The following is a 16398-nucleotide window of genomic DNA, read 5'->3' as shown; positions in this document are numbered from 1 at the left end:
CGCTCGGAGCTTCAGGGAGACAGCAAGTGAGCTCAGGGTACCGAAACATCCTCCTTCCCTCCTCTCCTCTGTGCTTCAGGGATGAAGCTCCCCAGGGAGGGCGTATTGCCCACCATACACCGCTCCCTCCCTCCCACCTGCGTTTGCTTTTGGCCTTCCAGCACATCAGTGTGCAGGAAATCACAGCTCTGGTTTCCATGGAAACTCCATCGCAGCCCCCCCCCCCCCGCAACGTATGCAACATAGTCGGGCTGGTGTGGCAGCGGTGGTCCCGCCTGTCCTGCTACCCTATCCCCAGCTGGGCAACCTCCTCCTGTTTTCCACCAAAGCCTTCCTCACCCCTACTCGTGGCAGTGGCCAAGGCAGCCCTGGTGTCAGGCAACCCAGTCTGGAGGGAGGACTTCTGCTGCCAGAGAAGTGTGGCACGCTAACCTCTCTTCTTTAGGCAGGACTGAGCAGCAAAACTGCACTTGCGTCCAGTCTGAACCCTCCACTCAGCTTTGCACGTTATGATCTGACCGATTTCCCACGTGTACCCCCTCTTCCCACACTCCCAGCCGCTCGATAACTGCCTTGCAGCTGGAAGCACTAGAAAACCAGCCCTTGCACATGGGCAAATCCCCACTGTGGCTCCTGCAAAGGTACAGAGAGCCAAATGCACCCAAAATCATTGAAGCTGTTGAGGACACACAGGCTGCGTGTGAAGTGCACATGCATTGGGCTCGACATGTCCTAGAGGAACCACTGTGCATGTTGGGCAGGTCCCCACGCGCATATTTTTGCCTGGGAAATCCTGGAAAGAGCAGCCGCACTCTAATTCAAGAGAAACAAAAACAAACTGGGATCGCTTCCATCTGAGCCAGACAGCAAAAACCTTTCCAGAAGCAAAAAAAAAGACCAGTTCTAATTATAGGGTATCCTAAAGATACACACACTTAGATTTGTCACTCTATTTGCAAATTAACCATACTCATGGTGGCAACAAGAGTAAGCAGTGGGCATGATAAAGTTCCTCTTCTGGCTTCCTAATCCTCTTTATAAAGCAGAACAACCAGCGCAAGCAGTAACCGAGGGTAAACTGGTGCACCTTGCCATTTCCAGTGCTGCAGACCTTTTGCAGGTCCTAATGCTAGGATTTGCATGGCTGCAGCTGGAAGACCAAGCTTGAGAAAGCCTGGAGATTATTTTTCCTACAACAGCTACCCCATTTCTTATTCTTCAGTCGGTGCCACAGGTTCACTCCTAGGGTGTAAATTGAGAGTAAAACACCAACATTATTGCTTGAATCAATGTCCGAGCTGACGTAGGTGATGGTAACAGCATAACCACTCTACTTGTGAAGGTGACTTAAAATTACAGCATCGCTCGCCTTCTCCAAACAAGAGGAAGGCTGGCGAGGCACTACGCACCGGGAAGCGTGCTGTGGACTGCTAGTAGCAATGCAATGGCAAATGCAGGCAATTTTAAATCCATCATTGGGGTGCACAGCAGGGAAAGGTGAACAAGAAGCTTCTCTGGGCATGAGTCATTCCCCAAATGTTTCTCCTAATCCTGTTTTCCCCGCTTTTACTCTTTGTTTTATTAACAAGGGCTGTGCGTATACACCGAAAGGCTCAGAATTAATTTTGCTCGCCGTATTGCAAGGAAAGGCCTGCAGCAGTAGCATTTCCACTGCAGTAAACACTCTTAAGCTTCATGCCTTCAGCTACAGGAATCCTCTGGGTGATGGCTGGCATGAGAGAGCAGCTCCAGCATCCACTGCCTGGGCAGCCCGAGGCATCACCTTCTCTTCCTCCCTCATCACAGCTCCCTGCAAGCCAAAGAGAGTGCTGTAGGATCCTGAGCCATCCAGGTGGGGATGAACAGGGAGGTTATCTGCCAAAACAATGCTCTCGATCGTGGTTACAGCAATACGGATGTCTGGAGAATTGTCACTGTCACACGAGACTGGAGGGATAAGGAAAAAGGGAGCGGAGGGAAAGGGGCAGAGGAAGACTCATGAAAAATGATCCGTTTCCACCAAAATGCCTCAAGAGAGAGATCAGCACCTTAGAAAACCCTGGTTAAGGGTCTGATGCCCAGCAGTGTCCCACATCCCGCCTCTCCCTTGATGCTCCATGCACATGGGTGCTTCGAGCCACCGCACAGGGCACCAGCCCGCACCCGTTTGCTCTGCACGCCCCGGGAGGATGCAGACGCCGAGCTCAGGAACGGCTCTCCTGAAGGGCAGGGAGAAAGGTGGAACGGCGTGATGGAAACCACCCACTGATGTCTGAGAGCAAACATGCCCCTGATGCTGCACAGGCCCTTCCCATGTCTTCACAGAAAGCCTCCTGGAGAGCTGATGCTGTAAAAAGGCAGATATCATGCATTTAATGGAGTGTGCCATTTGCTGTTTGACAAATATTATCTGTTACTACAGCCGCTTCAGAAGTCACTACGATCTTTTCAAAAGCCATCCACGCTGGGAGAAATGCCATTTGGAGCAAAGCATCCACGTTACTCTACTTTATGGGCTCCACTTCAGGCTGCACTTTAATTCTTACTAATCTTGAGGGTTTGGGCATTTTGATAGTCTGAAATGAATAAAGCCTTCATCACATGTCCGTTTATTGTTCACTCTGCTCCTGTCTCCTGTCACAGCTGCAGGTGTAACAACCGTGGCACTCTTGGGATCATAATGTTTTGAAAGGAAATTGCTAGCTTTGGTTTCAGACTTAAAAATTGTCTTCTTGAACACAGGGTCTCCGTGAGCTCTGAATGTGACAATAGTCTCAAAGTGCAAAAAGACTTTCCAAGTAGGAGCTTGTCATCCTCGAAAATTATCACTGCCCAAATACTGAAGAACCAGATATTCCCTCAAAATACGTTTTGAATTTGCCCCATTAGTCACATGAGCTATTTCTAGCCATCACCCACCAAACCTGTGGACCTCCAATGGGACCCTCACCTTGTGGTCCAGGCAAGCCCATCACCTCCCACTGCAGCATCCCTGCGGTACCCACAGCCCACCGCAGAGGAGTGAGCCAGCCACGGTGCTTGGGATGTGCTTGACTGCAGAACCGTACACCCATCAGCCAACTGAAACCAGGAGATGGGTTTTTGCGAAGTTCTCTCTAGTTTCCGACACAAGGAGCAAGGCCAATATCCTCAGTTTACCTCCAAGGACTCCAGGAAGACGCTAACACATTGGCAGGTGTCATTTCAACCCGCTGAAGTGAAGAAAAGCTCTCTGTCTTTGAAGACCTTGCTTCAGAGACCTGGAAAGGCTTCACAGGAGTCACCTACCTGCAGAACACACTGTGTTCACACAGGTCCCCCCTTTCGGGTGCCTTTCAAAGAAAAGGATGCGGGAGGAGCAATGCACTGAGGTGGTAGCTCTGGGTCTCAGTAGGACTTTTTTCTGTCTCCCCTTAACAGGGTGCTTTCCAAGTGACTTACAGTTTCCTGCACACCCTATACTTTGTTCCCTATTTTCCAGCCTGTAAGACCTGCCATTCCGAAAATTACTAGTTTCTCATGTACTACAACCAGTTTCCCCACTTCTTGGGCAGATGCTGGACTCCAGCAAAGGCATCCGAGCTAGGTGGGCATGGGGCTGCCACTCACTTGGAGGAAGACTCCTGCTGAAGCTCGCTGGTAGGGAGGATGTCAAGGATGCTGGTTCAGAGCATCTTCTCTGTAAATGTATGCGTGTCCCAGTGCGGCCACAGCCCACCCAAAGCACGGCGGCACTCTGCAGCCCTGCCTTAAAGCAGCTGCTGGCCACGTCCCGCAGCCTGCCGGGCTCTGCCCTTTCTTTCCTGTCTCTTCTGTTTTTAATACCTAGCAACATTCAGGGGAGGGGGAGGGGTATTTTCTTTTTTTTAGACACCAGTTCCCCAAATGCCAAGAAATAAAAGCAACAAGGGGATGCTTCAGACACACCGAACAGCACTCACCGCACTTCTGCCTGGTTTTGCTCTGCAACCTTCATGCAACTCCTTCCTTACTGTGTTTAAGTTATCACACCCGCCTGTGCAAGGACCGGGTATCGCGGATTGGTGTTGCCGAACTTAAGGTCTCCTTCAAAATATGAAAATGTTGTGTATTTTCCTTGGCCAAACCTAATTTAACATTGTTTGAAGTTTGGTCTATGTAAACATAGCCATCGTGTGAGCTATGAAACACTTTGATTCCATTTCCTAACCTTTATGGGGACTTTTATGTATGCTTTCCAGTGATATACTATGTTTCTAAGGCATATGGGGAACAATAAAGAGTTTCCCTGGAGCTAATTAAGCTAATCATGGCTTCTAGATTAAATTTTCTGGAAGACTTTTACCTTGTATCGCTAAAATAAAATAACTGTGCTCTTACAGAGTGATCATCTGTCATCAGACTAACTTTAAATTGGCGTCTCTCTCTGCAGAGAATTGTCTGAGGTTATGTCCCAAAATTAAATGTTCAAAATAATCTCATGGTTTTGGCCTGCCTCACAGAAAAATCTCAAATGAAAAAAAAAAAATTCCTCAAAAGCAGCATTTTCTCCAATTTTCCTCAAGTTACATAGGATGAAGAATATTCTCCTCTTGCCCCATAAAGTTTCAGCACTACACTGAATTCAGGGAAAAACCCTCCTTGCCTCCCAGATCCCTGAGCGCTTTGATTCAAAGGAAAAACTAACAGTAAAAAACACGTTCCCTACATTTTATGGCAATAATGAGTTAAAATCCTGGAAGCCTGGGCCTGGATCCCAGCTATTCATTCCAGTTCCTATTAATGTTTACCACTTTTCTCAGAAAAAAAAAAAGGGGGGGGGGGGGGGGGGAGAGGAGGCCTATGAAGAAGAGAGAGGAAAAGCAGGAATAAATGCTGCTCTCCTGCTGGCGTCGGCACGGGGTGCTGCCAGAGCTGCTATTCTCCCCCTCACACGGGTGTAGCAAGACCAGGAATGCGGTATTTGATCCAAAATGCTGTTTCATCTGTAAAAATAAGTCAAGGGGAGATTTTCTTATCGGTACAGATGCCAGCTGCATGAAAGCACCCACGTTACAATGGGGCTCCCGTCCCTGCACCCCGGGCACGGTGAGTGCACATGGAGGGTCAGAGGGGACATCACTCTTTCTCTGGTGGAGACCCTCCAGCTTTGCTCTCACCCACCTTTTCCCATCTTCTCACTGATCCCAGCACAGTGAAATGCTTGGGGAGTAAGGATGGGGGAGCAACCTGTCCCAAAGTTGGAAGGGGAGCAGAGAACTTCCCTGCAGCTTTGCTGGGGAAGACCTTGAGCAGAGAGAAGAAAGGGCTCATGCAAAGGGACTGGGAAGCACCAGCTATGGCAGATAGCTGGAATGCAAAACTCCACCATGTCTCTCCAAGAAATCCTAGGGGTGCCCATCATTTCCATCAGGAAACTCCCAAGGGGTTTTTCTGGACCTGAGATCTCCTTCCTCCAACCCAAGGGACTCATGACCTACCCATACTAATAAATGAGAATATGCTGTTCCCCTCCAAGTTTCCAGTGGGCTGCTCTTGGGTTATCATCTTCTGCATCCCGCTGGGGTCTTTCCTACACCTTTGCAACAGGGCTGGGAGTGCTCTGCAATGCTCCTGCTGTTCAAAAATCACATTCTTGTCCTGGAAAACCTCTTCTCCTCCCTTTCTCTCTAGAGAAAAGACTTTTGTGGAAGGTCTCAGCCCATCCCTTGTCTTGGAAGCAAAATGAGAAAGCAGTTCTCATCTCCTTTGCCTGCTTTTGGCCACGAAGGTCTAGTTCCTCAGAAGCAGCATTTCCTATCCTGAGGTGAGTTGTCCATCTCCCTCCTTCAGCAGCAGATGTCTTGCACCATTCCTGGACGACCTGTGACCCTCCTTGCGAGGTCAGTATCTCTTAGGGCTTCGGACCACTAGGAAATAAACGCCTCAGCCCCCTGATCTGACACCACCTTGCTCTGCTAGGCTCCCGCTGGTCCTACTCCAACCTCCAGAAGCCCAAACACAACCCAGGAACATGCAGAGGACAAGCTGGCATCTCCTCCGACTCCAGGGTGCACCAAGCAGGCTTGGAGCGGTTAATAGCAAGCAGCTGCAATCCCCACCACAGCCCTAATTGGATTCGCAACATGGAGGGGTCACCAAGAAGCAGGAGGGAGAAGAATCAAAGCAATGGAAAGACGATGTATTCTTGCTTCCCAGACGGAGAGGGAGGAGAGGGAGAAGCCCAAAGAGCAGTATTCACAATGACATCGTGCCACGGCCGGCTGGGAGCATTCAAATTGTCAACAACCCTGTAGAAAAGGCAGACAAATTCCTCTTTTGTACTTGGGAAGAAGCCAGGTGATGTAATCATCTTATAGGATGATGGTGAAATACTTTCCATTCCAGCAGTAACTCAAGATGTTAAATAGCAGCTGCTAAAGTTAAACATTGTTAAATCAGTATGTCAGGATAGCATCTACCTAAGAGTTTTTAAAGAGATGGCTGATGAACCAGTGGACAGTTAATGTTCACTTTCCACACACCATGAAGTAGTAGGATGTTTCAGAGATGTCGGAAAAAGCTATTTGTTAAATGAGGCAGTCTTGGCTATTTTAGGACTGCCACTGCAACATCAGTACCAGTCAAATAAGGATGTGCCAGCTACAGGATTTGGTCAGCGAAGGATTAAAGGAAGGTAGTAATAGTGGTGCCAAACTACGTACATTTATGGAAAACAGATTAAGGCAAATTAGCCTCGTATGGTTTTTTGATGCAATTACAAGATTGGCTGGGAGAGGTAACAGCGTTAATGCAACGCACCCAAACTTCTGCAGAGCATTTCCCTTGGTAACACATGATATTTTGATTCAGAAATTAGAGGGTCCACCGACACTGTGAGACATATTCAATGCATTAAAACTTGGCGAGCTGATACTGCTATGGTCTGAGATCTAAGCAGGGAATGTGCAGAGAGCAGGTCTGTTTCTACTAGAGCCAACAAATTTGGTTCATGCCTCTGGGCTATTTAACATTTTTATCAATGACCCAGGAGAAAGCCCAAAGCATTCCCAATAAAGTTAACTGATTACATGGAAGTTGTAGTGTGGTAAATACTGAAGATGATGGGTTCCTGATACACAGCAATCTGGATGCCTCGGTGAGCTGGGCACAAGCAAGGAATGTGCATTTCAGTACAAACACATGTCAAATCACACCTCCAAGGACAAGGATGTGGGCCACAGCGGTTCTCTGCTCCCAGTCCCACCAGGAAGGACAAGTATCCTTCAAAAGCACCTAGAGAAACACCATTGCCAAAATGGTTAAAGCAAGGGGGATGTAGGAAGAGGGAAATCTCAGCATCCCCTCTGGCACTCAGTTGACCACGTACAGCATCCTGTATGTGGGATGGTGGACCTGCTAATGGAAAGGCTAAAGCAGTGCCAAGGGCCAGGACAAGCCAAAAAAACTGGCTGAAAACCTTATCAGAGGACTGGGGGCCAGGGAGTACTCTTAAACTGGCACACAGAAAGCAGAGGTGTGGTGGTGGACAAAGTTCACCAAGGTCCGAGTGCCAGGCTCAGCCGGGGGTAAGAAGGCAGGAGCAACCACTGGAAGCATTTAATGGGCAATTCTCCATCTCTGGAAACATTTACATCACGATTGGCTGTATCTGCTCCAGCTCAACCAGGAATGCTTCCTGTAAGAACTTATTACCCCTAGGGCCTTACAATTTATTGGCTGGGTTCAGCATTATCAGTGGAGGCCCAGACCCGAAACAGGCAGGGAGCCATAAATAGCCTCTTATCTTCAAAACATTACGTACTTATGGGATGTGACTGTAAGACAGCTAGGACATACTCTTCTCTGGCACATCAGAAAGCTGCACGCCCGTCCAAGCCCTTAGCATGTACTTGCCCCCCTCCGAAACCCAAGCACAGCACAGCTGGGGCAGACCCCCACTGCTTCCCACACCTCTGCGATGGAGGAATAGCTCTGGGTCCTCGACACACACACGTGTACGTGCATATCACTGCATCTGCATCCCCAGCACATGGTGGGGTGGTGGCAGATCTGCTGCGCTGGACCTCAAAATAACATGGAAGCATAGGCAGGGAAGCCCATCATGGAGCCCACCTGTAGAACACGCATCTGCAAGGGCACAGCCCTACCAAAACCCACCAGCCAGCCCCAGACCGGGATACCCCATGGACCAGCCTGCTACAGCAATAACCCTGGAGGTCAGGTCATGCTTCTCCCCTTAGAGCTGGACTGAGGTTGACTCAGTGCTGGAGCTGACCTGAGAGTATCCAGCTGGGTCAGTGGTGGAACCGGGCTGGGGTGTTGGTGGGGCTGGACAGGACCAGCACCCTGGGTGCTGGAGCTGGGTCAGGACCCCCACATCCTCCCTCCTGGCTATGCCCCCCAGGGAAGGAGTAGGATGGCAGTGCTGGCTCCGAAGGGGACAGGCTGTTGAGCCCTCAGGCTCCCCACAGGGGTGGCCCAGCTCCACCTTGAGCTGGAGAAGACAGGTGGAAGCCTGGATCTTCCACAGACCACCTAGGTGACCAGGTTTCTCCTCTTCCCAGCACGTCACCAGCTCCTCTCCTCCTCGGAAATGCCCGCGACCCCAAGGGGTGACGCCACATGTCTCTGACAGCAAGAGAATGTCACCACCAGCTTCTGCAGGGCAAAACCATCTCTTGTTACCACGGCAAGACCAGGACTCCCAGCACTCGGCGCTGTATGAGTGCAACAAAGAAGAGGCTGCCCGCTGCAAACGCAACGATACAAGACACACAGGCAGATGTTCCTCCTCCAAAGATGGAGAGGAGCCGGAGCTGGACACAGGGTTCAATAACTAGGACCAGCAGCCAGCGGCTGCCATGGCTGAGCAGGCAGAGACCCTTCCAGGCAGCGTTCGTCTACCGTCCAGTCCAAACAGAGAGAGCAGGCAGCACAATAGCTCAGCCTCCGCCGTTGCAGAGGGGAGCCAATGAATAAGGGAGGCAGAGAGAGAAATGCGCTTAATATGCTGCATGGGAGGGACAGGCGGGGGAAAAGGGGGGGAGGCGGCAGACAAAGAACAGGGAGATGGAGAAAAAAGACGCAGGCAGGGAGCAGGAGAAGGTGAAGCAGGGAGGACAGGGCTGGGCGTACTGGGCTGGGGGGGAGGCAGTGCGGGGAGGCGCACGCATGGAGCTCCTTGCCAGCGCAGCGGAAAGGAGCTGGGAAGCAAGCGGAGGAGCGGAGCGAAAAGGAGCGGGCAGCCAGCCCCTCACAAGGCCCTGCGGGATTGGCAAGCCAGGCCCAGCAAAATGAAAATCTCTTAACCACACAGAATTGTTAACTGCCCCCAAATCCTTTTGTGCTGGGGCTGCAAGCTTAGAAGAGCTTAAGCTGTTAGATGCATGAACTTCCTCCATAAATATCCCTTGTGTACACTGCCGTGAGCAGGCTTGCACTGTATTAGCCAGATGAAAAGCCCAGCGGAGAAAATGAGCAACTCGTTCCAGCGCCTTGCAGCTGCACCGAGGGCCTGTCTGTTGCTCAGGATGCCCTTTTCCACTGGGACCCCTTCATGGGGCAGGACCAGTAAGCCATGTCCCCCACAATCCCCGCCCCGTCCCGTGTGGGTGACTGAGGCGCGTGAGAGCACTTCACCCCGAAAGCCAGCTTGGATTTGCTTTTGTTTTGCTTCTGGAAAGGGGCCCAGATTCCCTCCCACCCCTCGAAACATGAGAAAACCTGCCGGCCACATGTACAAGTGAGTCCCCCAAACCAGGTGGCTTGTACGCTGCTTCTGTGGGGACCGGGGACAAGGAGATGACGGGAAGCGGGCAGGCATGCAGGGATGCATCCCGGAGGTCCTTCTCGTGTTGAGCTGGCGAGGAGAGCCCTTTCTCTGCCCAGCTGAGCTGGGGTGACTAGCCCCTTCCCCAGTCCTCTGTAGGGCTCACTGGGAGGGCCAGGAGAGGATGGGGATGCTACAGCTGTCCTGCCAACTCTGTGGCTGGCTCTCCTCCCAGTCCCCACTCTTCTTCTGGGGGCTGCTGGGGTAAAACAAAGGCTGTGTCCCAGTCTGGCACAACCTTGCGGTCCCATCCAGCCCCAACTGCACAGCCCCATGCGGGAAGAAGAAGGGGAAGGGGAAGGGGAAGGGGAAAGGAAAGGGGAAGGGGAAGGCAGCCCTGGAGCCAGCCGCCCCATAGAGACGGCGGGCTGCCGGCCACCGCATGATTAATGACGGTGGGGAGCGTGGGGCCGGGCGCACGCCAGCACCGGCTGGAGAAACAGCTGCCGAGGTACCGGACCTCCCAAAATCCTGATGCTCCACAGACAAAGAGAAGACCCAGCCCCTCCCTCCTGCTCACTCCCTCCACCTTGGCCCCCCACTCCTGCCCGCTCTGCCTCTGCTCCCGGCCCTGCCGGGCCAGGCTGCAGGGACAGGGCTCTGCATAAGGAGTCCTGGGAGCCCCGGGGCATGTGAAGGGACCATTCCTTGGCTGGGCTGGCAGTGGGACCGGGGAGCCCCAAGAAACCATAGCTGCATCAGAGCAAAGCGCTATGCAGGGATGGGTCCGCTCAGGGGAAAAAAAAAAAAAAAAGCTGAGATGGAAAAGCTGACATGAATCATTTTGGCTTTCTGGTGTTGCTATGAATGCTTCACTTGGGTGTCGTAAAACACCCATCTTCCCCTCGAGGCTGGGATTAGCCAGGCTCCCTTTCCATACTGTGTTGCAGCAGTATTTCCTTGCTGTCCCCATCCCCAGCACCATCCCTGCTACAGCCAGAGGACACTTGATCACCCCAGGCTTGGTGGGAAGAGACATTCAGTGGCCCAGTGAGGAGTAGCTCAAAGCACAGATATTAAATGGCACTTGCAGCACATCAGGACCTGTAGCTTGACGTGTGAGCAGCCCAGCCACCAGCAGGAGATGTGGCGCCCTCTCCAAGGGGACCATCCAACCTGCAGTCCCAACCACGCATGGCCAGAGACTGTCCATCCCCCTTTCCAACGTGTTCATCTCCCCACTACCAGCAGCTTCCCCATGCTTGCTTGGTGCTACCTGGCCACCCCTTCCCATAGCAAGGAGAGGAGACACAGCTCCTTCCTTGCACTCTGCAATGTCCACCGACATATCTATAATTGATCTCAGAGAAACCCCAGCCCTCCTCACAGTGTGCCAATGCTATCAAAACTGTAATGGGATTTTGAAGTTCAGCCAGGATAGTGGGGAGAAGAGTCCATTTGCCAAACACCACGGTTTGCTCTGTGCATGGTACAGCCACACGTGCCCATTAAACATGCAGCTCTCGGGTCCCCACCTCTCTCCCAATAATCCCAGCAGCTCCTTTCTCAACCTCCCCAAGCCCATGAGTGACTGGGGATGAGCAGAGAGATTGATTTGGCCACAGTGCTTTCAGGGAGGCTGGTGCAGAGCCTCTCGCTTGCCCAGGACCACGCTGGCCCCATGGTGCTCAGCTCAGCTGAGCTGAGCAGGCACTACCAGAGTCTGCTTTGAACATCTACGGGGGAAGGAGAACATCATCTACAAGGCAGAAGACTTCTGGCTGCTGAGGGAGGTGCCCAGACTGGAGAGATGAGCCTGGCCCTGAACAGCCTATGACCATGTCCCACCTGGGGCCATTTGCACTTCACCAGGAAAGTGCTGCAGACAACTTGCTCCCTCCCACCACATCACCTTTGGGTGCCTGCACTCCCACTCCCCTCACCCCAGAAGCACTTCGGCCCACACCAAGGCACAGGGAGCAAACGGAAGTGAAAACAGCCCCAATATTTTGGGAGCTGACTGCAGATCGGTGGCACACCCCATGGCTACACACGAGTGCATCCCTCCAAGACCTGGAAAACATGGAGGGCACCAGCAATAGGCCAGCACCCCTGGACCCAGTGGCTCTGAGGACCCAGAGGTAACACAGAGCCTCTGCAATGGATGGACGAGCCCGGGGCAGGAACTGAGGAGCTGGAGGAGGAGTCAGCATCCACATATATGCTGCTCTTCCGTGACCCCGCATGCTCCTCTCCCACCCCTGCCCAAGGAGGTCACTCTCAGGTGGCTCGTGCAGATTCCAGCTGCAAATCCCAACTGCCACCACCAGCGCAGCCCACCGGCAACGAGGCGAGCACGCAGAGCGAGACCGAAGGCAAGCATTTACCTCTGCAGATGGTCCCGTTTTCCACTGACTCATAGCCCGCCCGGCACATGCAGCGGCCGATGGGTACCAGCCACTCGCCATCCCCGTTGCAGTACAGCTTGATCGGCACGTCTACCTCCTCTGCGTTGGTGATGCACGTCCCCCGGGCTGCCACCAGTGAGGTGCTCTCTGCTCCTGAGAGGGTTTCTTGGAAGACAGCCCCATTCTGGATCACACGGGGACACTTGCGGTAGAAGACACGGACAGCAATCAAGGACATGCAGCCTCCATAGTCCTGGAAGGCCAGGTAGAAACCATTCTTGGACACAGGCCCAAAACTGCGCACCTCGGTGTTAATCTTCATCACCCGTCCACCTAGGTCCACCTGTGAGAAGCTCTCGTCAGCAGCAATTGTGTCCACCTTCATCCAAGGATTCTCCATCCAGTTAGGAAAAGTCTTGGTGGCTGAGTCAAAGTCCGACTCAAAATAGTAGAGGTTAAAAGTCTCCTTACAGGAGCCTGGGACGTTAGGGATGCTGCTGCAGTCCCGGACAGAAAATTTCATCTCCACATGGATGCGGTGTGCTCCTCGCCTCCGGATGTACTTCGTCCGGAGCCAGTTGTTTTGGCTGGATTCAAAGACGTTGCACACCTGGTAGGTGCGAATCGTGTTCATGTTTTCATCATACCCGCTCACCTCTTCCCACTGCGGACACGACACAGAAAGTCAAGAGGCTGCACCAAACTGACGTTCCCCAACCACCTCACCTCTTCCCAACCCCACTTTGTGACAAGCGGGCAGGCTCGGCCAGTGCCAGCTGCCCCCCACCAGGCCCACCTCACCATGCAGGCAGCCCCATCGGTGCCAAGCACCTCGCCCTGGCACAGCTCCAGCACCACCCTGCAAGCACCCCATACCTATGCGCCTCTGTCCTGCTCTGGCAGGGTTTGACCCACGCTGCATGCCGGGCAGGCTCTGCACTTTGGGGACAAGGTGGCCCAAGCCCTCAGCAGAGCTCAGGGCCATCTCGCTGCCAGCAGCGCCGTGCTCCATGCCCAGATTTATGGTAAAGCATCTCTGCTGGGTGGCAGGGCATGGTAAGGCCAGGCATCTCCTCTGCAGGCAGTAATGTCTTTAGCAGGGGCTCCTGCCCGTGGGCTGCACTATAGAGCAGAGCCTCCCGGCAAAGTAACACGATGCCTTTAGCAGATGTATTCCCACCGGTGCCGCTACGGTTACAGACGTGGCAGACAGGACCCGCTTTCTCAGGAGCATGTAACATGGCCATAAAACCTCGCCGGCTGCAGCCCGAGCACCAGTGCGGGCGGCTGGCTGCGCAACGGGCCAGTAGCCAGTGACCTCTCCCCAGAGACAGGAGGGAAGGTTTATGGGAGGCTGGCTGACCCCGCTGTGTACCCAGAAAGGCAGATGCTGGGCTAGGTCCCGCTGGTAGCCCTCACCCCTGCCCCTTCAAGGGCCAACATGCTTTGGGGTCCCTCCTGCAGGTTTGTACAGGTCCCAGCCCCAGCTGTCCTAAACTGGATCTATGGGATGTCCTACGAGCTATGGCATGACAATAGCATCCTTCTCAGCAAGACAGCTCGGAGCTGACATATTTCCCCATGGGAAGCTCAGCCCAGCTCCCCCCAGCCGACTAACAGCTGACTCTGCCAGCTCTGGAGCAGTTTCTGCAGAGCTCAGAGCTGCTGTGACACCGCCTGGTCCTGTCCAGCTCCCTGCCATTTCCCCAGGCTGTTTTTTCCCAAATCCTTCAGTGCTTGCTGTTGTCTCCATCCTTTGCAGGATGGCAAAACTTCAGGGTGGAAGGTGAGGTACCAGGCAAGGGCAGAGCTGCACTCTGTAACAGCCAACACTCCTCTGCAGTAAGCACAGATGGGGAAGGGTCCTTGTGGGAAAAGCACCTTTCACCCAGCTCATTAGAGCATCTCCCCCAGCCCAGACCTTTCTGGAGGGCAAAGCATCTCCCTGTGCTGCCCCCTCCCCACCCACAGCACCCTTGTGATGCTGATGGTAGGGACCAGGGTCCAGCTAGTGTGTGACAGTCCCAGCCAGCTGGAACGGCTTCTCATGAACTCATTCATAAGCCTGCTCGAGTGGAAGCCAAGCTGTTTCCCACGGACGTGAAACCCTGAGCACAAGCCTGCCCTGGATGCAGGATCACGACACCCAGGGCAGGGAGGCAGCACAGCCCAGATCCAGCACCGGTGCCAGGACTGAGCTGTGCAGGGAAAAACCTGCAGGAGCAGAGCACCCCCAGCCCCTCAGCCTGCAAATGGCCTCCCAAGGGCACCCAGGACTGCAGAGGGAGGCTCATGAGATGGGAGACAGATTGCTCCTCGCACATCAAGACTAACAGTCCAACAGAAGGCTGTCAAGGAAGATCCCCAAACAGCTCCAACCACTTCTGACTGGCAGTGGCTGCAAATCTGCTGCCATCGCTGGGGGAGGAGGAAAGCATCCTCACAAAATGCAGGGGGAGCATTTGCTTTATCTTCCAGAAATAAATTTGGCGTGGTAGTGGAAAATTGCAGGATCTCCCCGTTATTTAGGGCACTAGTTGGGAGGAGGGGTGAAGGAATCAAGGACAAGGCACAGGGAAGCAGTTCCTTCCCCTGCCCTGCCTCTGACATGGCTCTCCCTCGCCTGGACCACTCCCGACACCCACTCCGAAACAGCGTGTCAGCCACCAGCACCCAAAGATGCTCAGCACTGCCCCATCCCCATCCACACCTGCACAGCCCCTGGGGAGGGCTCAGGACACGAGCCTGAAGAGCTCAGCCCTGGCCAGACAGGAGCAGCACGTGGTGGAAGGAAAGCCTCTACAGCTTGGGGATGAACAGTGGAGGCAGGGCATGGGGACCCCCACAAGTGGCACGGGAGCTCCACAGCCAAGGAAAAAGCAACCGTTTGGGCTTTTGGATCTCTAATAATCACCAAAGAGGCAACGAACAGGTGGAGCACCCAGCAGCTTTTGTCTTCCAGGTGATGCTGGCTGCACCCAACCTTGCCAGTCACCCATGGGTAAGACGCCCTGCCTTGTCCTGCCAGCGGGCACGGGGCCGCACTGGGAGAAGCCGCGACGGCACTGCAGTATCGGCACCCGTGACGTGCACAGGGCAGGGCGCGATGCGTGCCACGTCCCCCCAGGGGCCTGCCCCTAGTGGGGACGGGAGGCGATCCCACCAGCAACGCCGGGGCTGCGCTGGACTTTCCAGGCGGGTGTCTCCCTCCTGACAGGGATGGGGGACCTGGGAGCACCCCGAGGGCCAGGCTTAGGACCCCCAGCATCCTCCCGCATCCCTGCAGCAGCAAGCAGGGGGCTCCCCGAGCTCCCTTTTCTCAGCTGGGAGAGAAAGTCACCCCCGTGCACCAGCTCCTACGCTTCCTCGACGCTTAATTAGAAGCCTCTCCCTTTCTCCTCGCTCTCTAATTAACATGCCGGGAGCTCAAAAGAAGAAGGCAGCACAATAATACAGGGAGACGGCTTCCAGCAGGCCTAGGCCTCATTACCGTAGGGCTGGGGAGCTGGGAGCAAGGCGTGCTTTACATATGGAAACACCACAAACAAGAAAGGCTGGGCGAGGAGAGAAAAAGACTTGACCTCTGCTCCTGCCTATTGTGTGCCCGTCATCCCCCTTCGGCGGCCAGGCCGGCGCTGGCGAGGCGGCCGGGCTCGCGGGCGGGCGCGGGGCTTTATCATGGTGATGGGGGACCGGTGCCGGCAGCGCCTGCGCCGCAGCACGACAGGGCAGCCAGGCTGCTCGGGAGCTGGGTTTAATCTCCCCGATGGAGGCTTTTCTTGGCCGTTTCTTTTCTTTTGCCAAGTCAGCTCGGGGAGGGGGCTTGCTGTCAGCCTCGGGGTGAGGTCCACAGAAACGTCTTCATCCAGCCCCTGCGGAGGGTGGCTGGAGGGCAGGATGGAGCCCGAGTCGCCACCTCCGCGCACGGGGATGGGAAGCATCTCCGGGCTTTGGCTGAGCTGGATTGGGCCACCCAAGTGCACGGGAGCAGGTCTGGGGCTGTCACACATCGGGGCTCCACACTGCTCCAGCCACCTCAGCCAGACGTGGGCAGGATGCTCTGAAGCACCTCGATGCCCCACGCAAACCCCACGGGACATGGAGGTGGCTGGGGCCACTCTGGATTTGTCATGAGCAGGAGGGTGCAGGGATGCACTGCCTTGCCCAAGCTCTTCTTTAAAGGAGCTTGTTCTGGGTGGTCTGGGGATGTGGCTCAGGGAACTCTTGGCACTGGTAAAG

General features: G+C 54.1%; 1 protein-coding gene across 3 annotated transcripts in view; it reads right to left on the bottom strand.

The window, feature by feature from the left end:
* The window catches only part of EPHB2 (EPH receptor B2), a 137967-nt gene that overhangs the window by 83445 nt on the left and 38124 nt on the right, over positions 1-16398 (bottom strand). For all 3 annotated transcript variants that reach the window (XM_075027724.1, XM_075027725.1, XM_075027726.1), the window contains exon 3: positions 12139-12823. In XM_075027724.1, the coding sequence (XP_074883825.1) occupies positions 12139-12823 (685 nt within the window). The remainder of the gene's footprint in view (positions 1-12138; positions 12824-16398) is intronic.

Source organism: Buteo buteo, chromosome 5, assembly GCF_964188355.1.
Source record: "Buteo buteo chromosome 5, bButBut1.hap1.1, whole genome shotgun sequence".
Lineage (NCBI taxonomy): Eukaryota > Metazoa > Chordata > Aves > Accipitriformes > Accipitridae > Buteo > Buteo buteo.
Note: the sequence above shows the minus strand (reverse complement) of the source record. Positions and strands in the feature narration are given on the sequence as shown.